The sequence below is a fragment of the Erythrolamprus reginae genome, chromosome 7 (genome assembly GCF_031021105.1).
Source record: "Erythrolamprus reginae isolate rEryReg1 chromosome 7, rEryReg1.hap1, whole genome shotgun sequence".
NCBI lineage: Eukaryota > Metazoa > Chordata > Lepidosauria > Squamata > Dipsadidae > Erythrolamprus > Erythrolamprus reginae.
Window position 1 is genome coordinate 31,694,649 of NC_091956.1, and position 17,025 is coordinate 31,711,673.

The 17,025-nt window shown below is 38.7% G+C and overlaps 1 protein-coding gene across 1 annotated transcript in view; it reads left to right on the forward strand.

The window, feature by feature from the left end:
- FSTL5 (follistatin like 5) overlaps positions 1–17,025 on the forward strand; it is a 195,294-nt gene that overhangs the window by 126,008 nt on the left and 52,261 nt on the right. The window contains exons 8-9 of the mRNA XM_070757282.1: positions 8,579–8,605; positions 15,385–15,503. Coding sequence (XP_070613383.1) covers positions 8,579–8,605; positions 15,385–15,503 — 146 coding nt within the window. The remainder of the gene's footprint in view (positions 1–8,578; positions 8,606–15,384; positions 15,504–17,025) is intronic.

The window sequence follows — 17,025 nt, forward strand, 5'->3', positions numbered from 1 at the left end:
TCAGAGTCCTGGAAATATTTGTTTGAAGTACAAATGTTGTTCATTTTGCTATTAAAGTGAGCCATGGGAAAACTAGCTTTTACTGACTTTGATAAAGGTTCTCATGGTATTTTGTTATTCAGATTTACTGAAGTGAAAGATACAAAACTTCAATTTCTTATCCCTTTGATTTCTCCAACAATTGAATTGGTTAACATGAAACAAACCTTTCAAACACATACATTAAAGTTGCATTTAAAATTGAGATTAGACTTTTTAGGCATAATAATATATTATAGAATTACCTATTATGAGATTAACATACAGTGTTAAATCTTCCAAGATAAAATGACAATCCAATATAATTTAATATTAAAATATAAAATATGAATAATATAATAATTGGACTAGATTACCTACAAAGTCCCTTCCAACTCTGTTATTCTTTATTTTAACATAAAAAATATATTAATCTAATAAAATGGCAATTATTTGTAATGTTTGAATTAAACTATCTTTAGCATGGTTGTTATGTCTAAAAGCACATCCATTAAAGTATGATAAAACCTTCTCTCTACTCTCTGTCATGAATTGGAAGATGAAACCTACTGTTTTATAACTTTGGCTGGCTTTTTTATTACACTTTGATATTAACAATTCAAGTGTATATCACTTCTGCATTAATTGTATTTTAGTTATTATTTTGTTTATAAAGAAAATATAGTCTTAACAAGTGCTCCCAATAAATTCATTAATCAGAATATAAAATGGTGATTCATTAATAGTTCATAGTTCTTCTATTGTTTAGTGAGATCCAATTACAAAAGAAATGTATGCCATATGTGAAAAACAAATACAGTGATCCCCCGATCATTGCGAGGGTTCCGTTCCAGGACCCCCCGCAATGAGCGGGTTTTCGCGAAGTAGCGCTGCGGAAGTAAAAACACCATCTGCGCATGTGCAGATGGTGTTTTTACTTCCGCCGCAGCAGCGAGGAGCCGAAGATTGGGGTTTCCCCGCCGCCCACGCAAACTCCTCGCTGCTGCCGCGCCCGCCGCTCGCCTGCCCTGAAAGAGAAAGCCTCCCCAGGCCGGCTCCGATCGTTTTAAAACAGGTGCGCCGCTTCTCCGCTGACTCCTAAAGCGGGGAAGTTCGCCAGGAGTCAACGGAGAAGCGGCGCGCCTGTTTTAAAACGATCGGAGCCGGCCTGGGGGGGCTTTCCAGCAACCCCCGAGCCCCCAACCCGGCGGCGGAGGAAGGCGAACGTCTTTGGCCACTTAGCTCTGGAGGCTGCCTCTCTCCTCCCATATTCCGCCCCCCTCCGAGCTTCCAGCTCTTCCTCCGCTTCTCGCTTCTCTAAAAAATGACAGCCGGGCGGAGGCTGGGAGGGAGGCGAACGTCTTTGGCCACTTCGCTCTGGGGGCTGCCTCTCTCCTCCCATATTCCACCCCCCTCCCAGCTTCCAAGCCACATTTGCCTTCCTCTGCCGCCGCCAGCCTCCGCCCGGCTGTCATTTTTTAGAGAAGCGAGAAACGGAGGAAGAGCTGGATGCTGGCGGCAATGGAGGACAGTGGCCAAAGACGCTGGGAAGCTGGGAGGGGGGCGGAATATGGGAGGAGAGAGGCAGCCTCCAGAGCTAAGTGGCCAAAGACGTTCGCCCCCCTCCCAGCTTCCAAGCCGCATTCCCCTTCCTCCGCCGCCGCCAGCCGGCTTGTGTCGGTGTGTCGCGGCTCTCTCTCCATTCTTCTCTTCCCTCTCTCGGGCTCGAATGCGGCGGCGGGAAGAGGAAACGAGGCAGTCCCGGATCGCTTGCTTCCCCGGCCAGCAAGCCAGCTGCTTGGGAAAGAAGCAAGCGATCTGGGACTGCCTCGTTTCCTCTTCCCGCCGCCGCATTCGAGCCCGAGAGGGGGAAAGAGAAGAATGGAGAGAGAGCTGCGACACACGGACACACGCGCGGCTCTCTCTCCATTCTTCTCTTTCCCCCTCTCGGGCTCTGAATGCGGCGGCGGGAAGAGGAAACGAGGCAGTCCCGGATCGCTTGCTTCTTTCCCAAGCAGCCGGCTTGCTGGCCGGAGAAGCAAGCGATCTGGAACTGCCTCGTTTCCTCTTCCCGCCGCCGCATTCGAGCCTGAGAGGGGGAAGAGAAGAATGGAGAGAGAGCCGTGACACACCGACACACGCGCGGCTCTCTCTCCATTCTTCTCTTTCCCCCTCTCGGGCTCTGAATGCGGCGGCGGGAAGAGGAAACGAGGCAGTCCCGGATCGCTTGCTTCTTTCCCAAGCAGCCGGCTTGCTGGCCAGGGAAGCAAGCGATCCGGGACTCCTCGTTTCCTCTTCCCGCCACCGCATTCGAGCCCGAGAGGGGGAAAGAGAAGAATGGAGAGAGAGCCGCGACACACCGACACACACCGATGTTTTAAAACAGCCATGCCGTTTGCGAGCTAACTCCTGAGGCGCGGAAGTTCGCCTTTGGCGTTTGGCTTCAGAAGCGGCGCGGCTGTTTTAAAACGTCGCTGCCGGCCTGGGGGGCCTCCTAGCCCCCCACCGAACCCGGGTTGGGGGTTGGGGGGGTTCTGCAAAGCCCCCCAGGCCGGCAGCGACGTTTTAAAACAGCCGCGCTGCTTCTGAAGCCAAACGCCAAAGGCGAACTTCCGCGCCTCAGGAGTTAGCTCGCAAACGGCGCGGCTGTTTTAAAACGTTGCTGCCGGCCTGGGGGGCTTTGCAGAACCCCCCCAACCCCCAACCCGGGTTCGGTGGGGGACTAGGAGACCCCCCAGGCCGGCAGCGACGTTTTAAAACAGCTGCGCCGTTTGCGAGCTAACTCCTGAGGCGCAGAAGTTCGCCTTTGGCGTTTGGCTTCAGAAGTGGCGCGGCTGTTTTAAAACGTTGCTGCCGGCCTGGGGGGCCTCCTAGCCCCCCACCGAACCCGGGTTGGGGGTTGGGGGGTTCTGCAAAGCCCCCCAGGCCGGCTCCGATCGTTTTAAAACAGGCGCGCCGCTTCTCCGCTGACTCCTGGCGAACTTCCCCGCTTTAGGAGTCAGCGGAGAAGCCGCGCGCCTGTTTTAAAACGATCGGAGCCGGCCTGGGGGGCTTTCCAGCAACCCCCGAGCCCGGGTTGGGGGCTCGGGGGTTGCTGGAAAGCCCCCCCATGCCGGCTCCGATCGTTTTAAAACAGGCACGCGCTTCTCCGTTGACTCCTGGCGAACTTCCCGGGCGAAGGGTGAAGGGCGGGCGAGCGGCGAAGGGCAGGCGAATGGCGGGTGGCCGGGCGAAGGACGGGCGAGCGGCGAAGGGCGGGTGGCCGGGCGAACGGCGGGCGAGCGGGTGCTGGGGGGGCTTCGCCCTCCCGCCAGCAAGAGGGGGAAGACCCAGGGAAGCCGCCCAGCAGCTGATCTGCCCGGTGCCATCTACGCATGCGTGCCCATAGAAAAAAAGGGCACGCATGCGCAGATGGTGTTTTGACTTCCGGGTTCAAAAATCGCAAATTAGCCTGTTCGCAATGGTCGGGAATGCAATAACCGGGGGATCACTGTAGTTTATATGGGTGATATTTGTATTCCTCTAAAGCAGGGGTGTCAAACTCACATCACGGCAGCGTCACATGAAATATTGAGACTTTTTTCCTGTTCACTAAACTGGGTATGGGCGTGGCCAGCACATAATGCATCCGGCCCACAGGTAAGGAGTTTGACAGCCATGCTCTAAAGTGTAAGTCATTTCAGAACTATCAATGAAAAATGATGGATTATCAAAATAAAAATTAGAAGTAACCTTAAATCTTTAATTGATAAATCATTTTAAGATATCCCATGGATATATTTCTATATTTTATATTTTATTCTTTAATAGATCAAAAATCATCTCTCCTTTCTTGGTTGCATTTATACTCCACTTTTTCTCTAGAAATTCCAAGTAGTGTGCTCATGAGAGACTTCCATAAGTTTACAATTGTCTGATAAATTTGGGAGTTGTCCAAAATCAGACGGTGAGTTTTAAGGTGAATTATGAATCTACGTTTCTTAATACTATCTCAACACCTTGACCCTTACACTCTATATCTTACCTTTTTATTTATTTCTTATCAGTTTTACACAATCTCAAGTGCCCATTCTTAGGGGTTCCCAATAAGAATATTGTGGCCATTAAGCTACTAGAATATTCAAACCTTAACATCATTAGAACATTCTATGTCTGTCTACCGAAATATAACATCTCAGCAAACAGGTGACAGGCAAAGAGCCATTATCTCTCCAAAGGATCATCAGAGCAAATACGTTTTCCATTTAGGTGGTTAATGTATAAGTCATCTAAATCATGTGAAGAATGAGAAGATATTACACACATAACTATTACGATCTATCAATAGTATTTCATTATTGCTGTTCACATTCAAGATATTCTTAGTTTAGGCTTTTATTGAGCAATAACGTCATAATAGATTGTCTTAATGGCCCACCATCTGGAAGTACCAGCTTCATAGAAATGAGAAGACAACTTTTAATACATTTCCCATGTTGGTAAAAAAGTATGGTTCCCAATGATTCAATGAGCTGTAGCATATAAATAAATATTGGACTTGTTTTAATACAGGTAATCTAAAGTTCAAATTATTTCTCTGACTGCAGTTGGGAAAAAGTTTTGCGTTTATTTCTAGATAGCTTTAATATCTGATGCTGAATTAATATCGATTATACGTATTTTAATCTTTGCTACCTATTACATTTGGTTCCTCACTTTGCACATTCAGCAGCTGTGATTTTATAATATTAATGAAGTAGCTTCTCTAAATCCTTTCAACTGTTCATTCACTGCAAACCAAAAATTATCTAGTTCTTGCATTCTCTTCAGTAGATAATTTTCCAATAGAAAGGCTTTTTTTCTATCTCAGAGCCTTACCACCAAGAAAGAGATTATGTGATCTGAATGCTAGGAATCTCTAGATTTATAACTATTCTTTGTTTCATGAAATGCAGAGTGAGGCTAAAAGCTATTTTGATTCATTTGGTGCATAAGTGACTTCTGCAATTCTGCAACATGTAGCAAAAGTAAATCATATATAACAACTGTCTGCTGCATGTCATTTCAACAATATATACTGTATTTGTTTCATTCAAAAAGGAATAAGATGGGTTGCTGATTTGATGTGTAAATATATATAGTGTTAAACAAAGATGTCTGTCTAAGGTCACTAACTGATTTCTGTAGACAGCAGCTTTTAATTTCCTAAGATCTAAAAATAAATCCTGAAATATTATTGTAGTGTCTATAAATTTTCTAAGAAAAGGAATTTAATCCATATATTTTTACTCTTAAATCTGAGCAATTATAGTAGTTACTTAATATATGCAATTAGTATAAAAGAAATGCTTTAGAAATTAAGCTCCTAAAGAATCATGAGGTATAACAGTTAATGATTGTCATAGGATACAAATAAGCAATCAGGAAACAATCAATATTAATAAAAGGTCATAAAGATACAAGCAACAAGTTCCAGTCATACAATCATAAGTGTGAGGAGATGGGTGATAGGAATGATGAGAAAACTAATAGTAATAGTAATTACTAGCCTTAGTGAATAGTTTAGCAGTGGTAAATATTTGTTTAGCAGAGTGATGGCATTTGGAAAAAAAACTGTTCTGTTGTCTTGATGTGCAGTGCTCTATAAGCAATGATGGTGAACCTTTTTTCTCTTGGGTGCTGAAATTGTGTGTACGTATGCTATCATGCATGCGCAAGTATCCACACCCATAATTCAATGCCTGGGGAGGGTGAAAATGGCTTCCCCTGTCCCCCTGGAGGCTGGAAACAACCTCTTTCCCAACTTCTGGTGAGCCCAGTAGGCTGTTTTTCACCTCCTGGGGCTTCAGAAGCTTCCCTGGATCCTGGAGAGGGCAAAAACGCCCTCCCCATCTTCCTGGAGGCCCTCTGAAAGCTGAAAACATCTCCCAGAGCCTCTGTGTGAGCTGAAAATCATCTGGCCAGTCTGCACATGCATGTTGGAGCTGTGTTAGGACAAAGGCTAGCGTGCCAGATGATATGGCTCTGCATGTCACCTGTGGCACCCGTGTCATAGGTTCGCCATCACTGGTCTATAGCATCATTTTGAGGGTAAGATAAATCCTCTGCTAACAATACATTGTTATATTAATATATTACAATATATTATTATATTTAACTTGTAGAAAGTTTATTATCTATCTCAAATTATACTAAAGTTAAGAATATCCTTGTTTACTTCTTAATAACATATCTTATCTATTGTCTGATTGAATATAACATGTATCCAAAATTGATCTATTTTCCAAAAAAAATTCCAGATGGATTTGCTTCCCAGTTAAATATAATAAGTCCATTGCTCAATCTTATTAAATCTTCTTAACCAATTTATCACTCATCTATCAACTCTAAGTCTGTAAGGTACATATTAGTTTCAGGTTTCTCCACCAAATCTGCTTGTTTTAAACCAAGCTTCTTTTCTGAGTATGGTTTAGCTGCCGTTACTTGCATCTGAGCATTCTCTTTAGATTGATTTGTAGTCATTGCTATTTTGTCGAACGTTTTACCAAACTTTTCAAATTGCAATTGTAGGTTAAAAAGCATGCTTTTCTTCAATGTCTCCCAGAGAACTTTGTCTGTAAGTTGATAGATTGTTTGCTTGCCTGTAGCTTAGCAATGAAAAATAAAGAGTTCTTCAAAGACAGAACATTCCTCACATTAAAAATATAGAAAAGAGGAGGAGGGTTTGATCCAAGATGAAAAAAAAATAAAAAAATAAGATCATTTTTTCTTCAAGTTAATACTGTAAAATACCAAATTCCTATCGTGAGAGTCCAATATAGATGTAAAGCAAATCAATATACTTTCACTATCCAAGAATTCATCACAACTATGAAAAAAAACAAAAGTTATTCAAAGCAACAGAGTAGATTAAAGGCAAAAGACATTTTAAATATCCAGCAAGCGGTGAAAATAAATTAGATTCAACCAGTTAGCTGACTTTCAACGATTTTTTAAAAAAAAGTAAAATAGAAATTTCAAAAAGTTCATTTAAAACCAAGGCATGTTTTTTTAAAAAAAACACCAAGTGATGGAATCCAAACTTTATGATCTGGGAAATGTCATTTTCAAGATTTGTTTTCCCAAATGGGTCCATGTTCATCCCAAAGTTGCCTTAGCTTTCCTAAGTGTAACAGTTCAAATCCAGGGAGCACCACCACCAAACAAACAGCTTTGGCAGCAAAATCAGCTGATTCTTGGCAGGAGACAAAGTTTACCCTGCTGTTCAACACACCATCTTGTGGAAAGTCCTAATATTGCTCTTTCCCTCCCCCTTCTATTCTGCCTTGGGGGGGAGGGGGGTTATTGTCATTTCTTATACAGTTTTTAAGTTGTCTACTGTATTGTGAGTTTGTTTATATTGTGGCCTTAAAGTATTTTGTATTTGGGCAGCACCAAATGAATGAATGAATGAATCAATCAATCAATCAATCAATCAATCAACAGTAATTATGCCTTGAGTTTGTAAGAGTGTGTGTGTGTGTGTTTGTTTATTTTCTTTCTCTTTGCCAAATGTTAGACGCCAAATACCACTAATTACAATTTCAATTTGATTGTTCCGTTTATGTGTACACATATGCATAAAACATTTTTGTATAATTGTTTTGTATCAGAAAAATCCAAAGATTTTCAAACTAATATCATTCATTTCCAGAATCTGAAATGCAATTTCATAGGTGGATATGCTATCTATAAGAAATGCCAGTTGTACAACATTTATATATATATAAATTATATATGTATATTTTCCAAACTTGCAAAGAACTGATAAAGAAATAAAGGGAGACTGGTATAGATCTATTTCAAGCTTTTTTCAATACCAGCCTCCCTTTATTTCTTTATCAGTTCTTTGCAAGTTTGGAAAATATGGTTTGTGTCTGGATGGCTCCTGTAGTGGGGCTGAAAGGCAATAGGGAACAGTGAGCTCACTCCCATATTTGGGTATGCATGGTGAGTCGACAGAAAAACACATGTGTGTGTGTGTGTGTGTGTGTGTATAATATATATAATATAACATATACTGTATATGTTATATATGTATACGTATTCGGGACTTTTCCCATGTAAGATTGATAGAATCTTGGTGACGCTTCAATGAGGTTCCACTCGTCATCTTCAGGCTGGTGTTTTTAGCTTCATTTTGTTCACACTAGCACAAAGTCAGAAACACCATCCTGAAGATGACGAGCGCTCAAAAAAATAAAGGGAACACTTAAACAACAGAATATAATTCCAAGTAGATCAAACTTTTGCGAAATCAAACTGTCTACTTAGGAAGCAACAATGATTGACAATCAATTTCATTTTGTTGTCAGCACATTCAACTTTGTACAGAACAAAGTATTCAATGAGAATATTTCATTCATTCAGATCTAGGATGTCTTATTTGAGTGTTCCCTTTATTTTTTTGAGCAATGTATATAAAACAACATACAGATTTTTTTAAAAAAATATACAAATACTTGAGCAAAATATATCACATTCCTTTTTTAAAAAAATTCTTTTCATTTTTCTTCTGTTCTTTTTCCCTTACATGCTGCAGTTGCTAACATATTATGGAGAGAGGAAGGTACTATTAACTTTTTCTCCTTTCTATAATAATGAACTAGTCTCATATACATGTTATTCCTTTCAATAACACAATAGCTATAGTTATTATATTTTAATTATGTCTTCATAAATTGCTGCTTCAGTTTAAATTGCTTGTCATTGCAAATAGTGTAATATGGTTATTTTCATTCAGAGAAAAATTCATTATCTACAGGGCATTATGCTGGCAACTCAAAGCACCCTGACATATGCATTATCACAAGTAAATTCTAGTGGAGGATATTTTCCAAAATATGCCCTTCTGCTTTCATAAATCATCCAGCTAATTATGTTATCTATTGTCAGAATGTTGACTGAGGGGTATAAATCATATTTTTTTGTAAAGGATGATGTCTTATGAATTTTGGGGGAAAATGTTATCTGGTATCTTGAAATTATAAACCTGTTGATCTTTTAAGCTTGCAAATTTGGCAAATGGATAAAAAGAGCTTCATATCCTAATCATTGCTTCTAATAAATGATATGTAAGATTTAAATATAACTTTCTCACATGCAAAACCTATTTGGATTATCTCAATGAAATATTTTAAGCACAACATTCAACCTAAGTGATACAATATAGCAAATAACTAATTAATTTTTTTTAAACAACAGATTCCAAAGAACTGAAGAATTGAACTGAAATTTAAATAACCATAAAAGTAATAGAGATAATCTTTTGAAGCATACAATATCTAGGGAATCTATGAGACACAAATAATACATTGTATGTTTTAAGAGATTTATGATTGAAATGCTAAGTTTTACTGAATCTAATAGTAAGACTCATTCACAAGATGATCTTTTTTTATTGTCTCCTACTCCTTTGCCTCTAACAGTGGTTTAATCTGCAGATATTATTTGTTTACTGTTCCATGGTGTGAAAATATTCACTTACTAATTTCTTTGAGTAAAACAATAAAATCTGCCTAGATTCTTCTAACTCATTCTCCAACCACCTAACTGTAGTATTTTATTAATTTAAAGCAAATTTCTCCATTTGATATGAGATAGTGATAGTGAATCCCAGTGATCGGTTAGGTCCCACAGAGTTGGCCTTCTCTGGGTCCCGTCGACTAAACAATGTCGTCCGGCGGGACCCAGGGGAAGAGCCTTCTCTGTGGTGGCCCCGACCCTCTGGAACCAGCTCCCCCTGGAGATTAGAACTGCCCCCACCCTCCTTACCTTTCATAAACTTCTTAAAACCCACCTCTGCCACCAGGCATGGGGGAACTGAGACATCTCCCTGGGCCTATACAGTTTATGCATGGTATGTTTGTGTGTATATTTCTTTTTAATAAGGGGTTTTTTGTGACTTTTAATTATTAGATTTGTTATATATTGTATTATTACTGTTGTGAGCCGCCCCGAGTCTACAGAGAGAGGCGGCATGCAAATCTAAATAATAATAATAATAATAATAATAATAATAATAATAATAATAATAATAAATGAATGAATGAATGAAACATATAGAAAGATTGGGACACATTGAACCTTTATGGATGTCTCTGCTATTAGTACAGTTTTTATATTTTCATAGTCAGAACAGAACAGAACAAAATAACAGAGTTGGAAAGGACCTTGGAAATCTTCTAATGACTACCGTTTTTTCCCTAAAATATAACCTACTCAGAAAGTAAATCCTAGCTTGATTTTTATGTATGCCAAATATAAGCCCTGCTCCCAAACTAAGTCCTAATTATGATCCTGCCCACTCCAGGGGGCTCAGGTAAAAAATTAAAGTGGGGATGGGGGAGTTGCCCTACTACTTACCTTCTGATAGTTGCAGCCGGGTTGGCATAATGGTTGGAGTGCAGTACTGCAGGCTATTTCAGCTAACTGCTAGCTGTAGTTCAGCAGTTCAAATATCACCACTGGCTCAAGGTTGACTCAGCCTTCCATCCTTCTGAGGTGGGTAAAATGAGGACCCAGATTGTTGGGTCTGATTCTGTAAACTGTTTAGAGAGAGCTGTAAAAGCACTATGAAGTGGTATATAAGTCTAAATGCTATTTCAGCCATTTCTTTTGCTGCAGTTGGCAAGACTTTCCTGAAGTTTTTTCTAGCTGATAACAGAGTTCTGGATCAATCAAGAATTCTGGTATCAGCTACAGAGGTCTTCAGGAAAGCCTTGCTGGCCTTGCTGGATGAAGACGTTCCTGAAGACCACTGAGAGTGAAAAAGAGGCCAGAGTGATGCATGCAAGTGAGATGAGTCAGTGGATATCCCCCTTTCCCCAGAAAATAAGATCTGGTGCCTTTTTTGGGGGGTGGCAATATATATACACACACGCTTCATACCATTTCAGACAAATGATTGTCCAATACCTTCTTAAAACATGTCCAATAGAAGACAATATATGTTATTCAATGTTGAACTGTTGGGTTCTTAGTGTTCTCTTCATTTGGTTTTTCTCTTGTAGATATTTTATTGTCATATTAGCTAATATCTTCAATATGAAGGACAGTGAGTTTTATTGGATGTTTATACATAGCTTGGCCTACCTGTCATTGAAATTATGTTTTCCTTCTTTATGGTGCCTTAATTACAATATGTTTCCTCTTGATTGCTTATCTAGTGCTGTTTTATGCTTCTTTGACTGTTGATTCCTGGGGAAGAGGAAGCACCGGTGCTGGGATGTGTTCTGGGAGATTTGTTTACTTCCTAGGGTTTTGACCAGTGGTAGGTTGTAAATGATTTTGCTATTGATCTGTTTGCGCATGCGCTGCTTCTGCGCATGAGCAGAAGTATCCCAGGTCAGTGGGCGGAGCATCCCATCGCCAGTGCAACCGATTCTAAGAACTGATCCAAATTGGGAGTAACCCACTGCTGCTTTTGACTGTGTTTGTAAAATGTTATGTAAGTGGAGTTTATTTCTACCCGTCTATTGATTATTTATTAAGCTTGTAGAAATTCCTTGATCTAAGATGTTCAATTTCCTAATTGAAAATGGTTAAATCTGTTCTGTTACAAACTTAGGGAGCTTTCATTATATGTTCTGACAGCCTGTTTGTATGCATACAGTCTGCTAGTCTTCTGCCCATATGGCTTACATAATGGTTTTATAGTTCTTTCATTGTATGCTGTAGATGAGTCCTGATTTTATTTTTTTGGGATCTTTTGGATTGCCTAATATGAAGCTTGGTTTTATTGGAGGCAGCTTGTTATTTTTATGTCCTACAATAATGCAGAGTGGCTATAGTACAGTAGTCTGTTTGTTATCCTGCAATATTTTCATTTCTTTATTTCATTAAATTTGTTATAGCTGCCCACTCAAGTAGACTCTCATTATAGTTCTGATGTATAAGTACATTATCTTTATTGAAAGTTATAATGGTTGCATTGTTTTGGGTTGCACAGTTAGGTACTTTTTTTATCAGGTTGGGCATCCATTAAATTGGAAAATATTCTATAAGTGATCTCTTTTTGATACACCAAGTTATTGCAGTGTATTTGTGCTTGTCTGAATAATGTTTGTATACAATTCCTTTTATGGAAGTTTGGGTTGAGGATTTGATAGTAAAACACTTTGTAGTGTATTGTTGATTCTTTGTTCTCCTGTGAATTTTTTTATTTTCTTAATGTGTTGATTGACTTCTCTAATTGCTTCTTTTTATTATGATGGAAGGGTCATCTAAATAGCAAAACCATATTTTTACTTGTATGTGTGAAATTGTTACTGGTACTAGACATTGCATTGTGGGCTCAACTATGATTCCTAATAGTGGTTATCCAATAGTTGTTTCCCTCTTTTAGTATATTTGTTGAGCTAAAAATAGTTGGTGAGATGAAGGTCAGCCTATGAGTTCCATGGATCTTGATAGTTAAAACTTGGTATAGTCTGTTAGGCTGAAAGTGTTGCATAGGTACTGCTGCAATGGATTCTATTGCTAGTTCTGTATCTATGGATAGAAAGGGTACTGGACATCATATAAAAACCATACTTTCATCTTCTGTTCTTAGGTCTTTGATTTTCTGGAGGCACAATAATGGTGAATTGATACAGTATTCTCTTCTATCTATAAGAAGTCCAAGGTTTTTGGTGAGTTCATAGCTATATTGTATGATGGGGACCCTGATAGTGATTTGTTTGGAAAAATGGGTTTGTGGATTTTTAGGTACTTTATGGCAATGTTAGAGAGAAGATTGTGCTATTGTTCACTTGAATGAAGTTAGATTCTTTCAGAAGCTTGATTTACTCCTCCCTGCATCTGGAACAGAGACAAAGGGTTTAATAGCCAGAAATATTTGATGTATGATTGCATCCTTTTAAACATTGGGTATACAGATTCAATAGAAAGAACAATAAATAGAATATAGGGTTGAATATATTTCACTAGGTAGGAAACTGATAGGGATAAATGAATGTCTGAATGGGATTGGTGTGTTTGGACCCTATTTTTATAGGATTTGTAATGAACTGTAAAAATTATTACATTTGGAGATACTTTTCTTTAAGTCTTTTTATATTGCATTCTTGTATTGAATTTTTGCTTCAGTTATTTTGTACTGTGACAGTAGAGATTATAATGTGTTTCTGAAAATATACCTGGCTATCTCTGATTAAGGAAATTGTTTATAAATATTTGAGGGGAAATAAAATAACTGATGTTATTTAGCTTCATAATGAAAGGTTTCCAGGAAGACATCCAAGTCCAGAGAATGCCAAGAACCCAATCTGTCATTCCAAATGACAAGATAATTGCTTCTTTGCTTTTAAAAAAATATTTGAGTGTTAATCTTTTTTGTGGATCATCATTTCTTCTGAGTGTTAATCTTTTCTTTAGATTTATGAATGGCTATAAAATTGAATACAAATATTGTCTCTATTCTTATAGTTTCATCTTCATTTGTTAAAAAATCAAGGAGATTTCTAAACGGAAATAGAAATGCAATAAGAATTTTATTGCAGCAGAGGCGGAATAACAACGTGGACACAGAGCTAGATTTAAAACTGGGTCATTTTTATTAATTTAATTAATTAATTTAATTCAACCTAACATGGACCCGCAGAGGTCAACTGAAATACTTCCGGGGCGGAAATGATGTAATAAAAACTTCCGAGGCAACTTAGGGCGTAGCTCCATGCTGATCCCGGTGAAGGGGCCACGCCCTCACCTGGATCCCAGCCATGCCATGCATGTGGGAGGTCTCGCTGTCCAATCCCTGGAAGAGAATTGAAATGGGCGAAACCCAGAGGCAGGTTCTCCCCAATTGCTCAGGCCGATTTAAAAACCACCATGAGCCCTTGGAGAGAGTCTGCCAAATCATCCCCAAAGATGCCCAACGGAGAACACGCAGTTGCTAAACCCCTCCCAATTTCTGCCCCTAACCTGCCAACCCAATGACCAGAGGTAAGCCAATTAAAACTAATCGGGGAACGAGACACCCCCTAACTATCCGTCCTGCACCGCAGTGTGGAATATGTGAAAAAACGGTTGCAGGAAAATGCTGAGATCGCCAAAAATTCCTATCCCTAAGGGCGACCCCTGTAGCACACTGAAAGATAGGGCGGGCGAGCGGGTGTTCACTTGCTCATTGTCCGGGGCAAAAAGGAAGCCCCGAGCCTGCGCAGCCCTTTATAAAGGGCTAGTAGGCCCCGCTCCAGCAACATCATCGGTCGGCACCGATGACAGGCATGGCCGGGATCTTGTGATATCTCGCAAGATCCCAGCCATTCAAAATGGCGGCTACACCTGGGGTCACGTTTCCCTGGCCCTGCCGCAAATCCTGGCCGGGGGTAAGTCGCCAGCTGGGCATATTCTTGTAAATTGCCCGTAGTTATTGCAGTCTCTATCTCAGTGAAAGATCTGAAGAATTTGCAGTGCTTAAAATAATAATATGAAGGAGGGAGGTTCCCATTATATACTGACACAAAAAAGTGACAATGGATTTTACAGGAAGTAGATTTGGTGTGTTATCTCTCCCTGTAATCTGTTACCTAATGATAGTAAGCCAAAGGAAGTATTTAACCTCTTTCCTTCCCTAAAAAAATGGGAAACACTACACCCCCAAAATGTGCTGTGATGAGATAAGTATTACATCTTTTAAAATATTTCAAAGCCCAATTTATACTCAGATAAACCAGTCTTTTTGGAGGGTCGAAGATTTTTTTCTTGATGCTTTCTCCCAAATTAATTAAATTCATTTCCATTGCTGGATCTAGCCTTTTAAAAATTCTATAAAAAATTATCAGGTCAGAAATCCAGTCCTAAAGTTATATGTTCAACACTAGTTTTCATTTTGCTATTCTGTGAAATATATTATCTTAAAAAATACCATCCCTGAAACTCTAGTTATCAGATCAGTTATACAGATGATCCACTAATACTTATACCAACAGAATTATGTTCTCCTAAAGTAAAGTCATGATTGGCTGCTGTACATAATATATGCTACAGTAGATGTAAAATGATATTTTTAAAAAGCATATTATACCATTATTATTTTTCTATGGTATCACACATCAGTAATGTTAATTCTTTTTAGTTTCAGATATGGGATAATGGCATGTACAGTATAAAGGGTTATTTCCATTTTACTTAAAAATAATTTCAGAATGATATTCATGAGATCATTTGTTTGTCATTTAGGCTATTACGTGAAATCTTGAATCTACATTTTTAAAAACCTATAGAATCAGAGCTACTAATTTCGCATGCATTAACAAATCAATCTCTTTGGATTCTAATTAAGGTTTTCTTTAATCATTATTCATTAGGTGTTTAATACACTTTAACATGTTTTTCACTCCTAAGGTCTGGGAATTGGTAATATGTTCTATGTATTTTATGAAGATGGAATCAAAGTGATACAACCAGTAGAGTGTGAATTCCAGAGACACATTAAGCCTAATGAAAAGCTCCTTGGATTTCAGGCAAGTATTCTTGAAATACAGTTATTGGGTTTTTATTTTTTTTGCACCTCAGTAATGAAATTTGCCAAATACTGAAGATGTTCTTTTTACAAAAAAAAAATAAAAGAATGAAAGGCGGTCTTCATTATCACTGTATTTTCATTATTTGTATCCTAATAATCAGGATACAAATTACACAGGAAAAACTACACTATTAATATGTGCATGCTTATTCATATTTATATATCAGTGAAAAAAAATCACATACAATATTATTGTTATTTTTCAGAAAAAATACCCAAGCATTAGTGGAAATTTTAGACAAATCAAAGAACATATTACATTCTATTTTTATCATGCAAGGCTAAAATAGAGAATGAAAAAAATCACATATTGAAAAGTGCAAATATTAAATATGGAAAGGATTTGTATATATTTGCATATAGGTATGATGTGATTTAGAATAAGGATAGCACATCTTTCTCCTTCTGTCATGGCCACTTTTTATAGAGGCACAATTGAGAGCATTTTAACAAACTGCATCACTGTTTGGTTTGGTGGCAGCAATGCTTCAAACAGAAAGTTCATACAGAGAGTGGTAAGGACAGCCGAGAAGATTATAGGAAGTTCGCTTCCTGTTGTTCAGGATACTGTTTATAAATGCTATGTGCTTAGAGCTCAAACCATTGTTAGAGACCCCACACCCCCACTACATGATCTGTTTCTGTTGCTCCCCTCTGGTGGGAGGTTTTAAGTATTTCTAGCAGAATTACGAGATTCCATAACAGCTTTATTCCCTCTATACCTGGGGTGGCTCTTTTAGTTTTTAATGTTGCCGACCCCTGCTCTGTGTTATCCATCAGGTAAACTTGCAAGATTTGTTTTTCTTACCATGTATTTGTATACATCTGAACTAGACCTTGTTGTTTCTCTGTTGTTATATAATATATGTTGCAAATTTAGTTGCAAATTATTAATTAGATATGATCTGATTCTATCCTGGCTTGGTTGTACAAAGCATAGTTTTTCATCCAGAAATAAAAATATCTTTAAAAAAGCACCACTTAAAAATTGAAAAATTTCCATTTTAGAGTCATATACAGGAGCTAAAAAAATTGTCGGGGAGGAATGGGAAGTCAAAGTGTTTCCATATAAATTATTTATTCAACAGGAATTCATATGCTAGGAAATATTTGAATTTAAAAATTATCTTGTCATCCCTCTGTTTTACATATGAATATACTTTTTCCTTCTGAAAAAAAAGAATGCTGAATAATAGGGCAGTATTTGAAGAAGTCCATAACAATAAAGTTGTGTAGTATTTCAGATTGATTTCAAAATGGTGCTTAAAAACTCTTAGAATCACAGGTATTCAAATGTCTGCAACTTTTTAAAAGCAGCCTCATATTTTCAAGTGGTTGTCTATGAGGAGTGCCATTATGCATTCAATAGAAAGACAAATCTGTCTTAAAGATTAGCAGTGTTCTGAAGTTCTTTACACCACTACTTTGCAACACATGACAATAATGCATAATAATACACA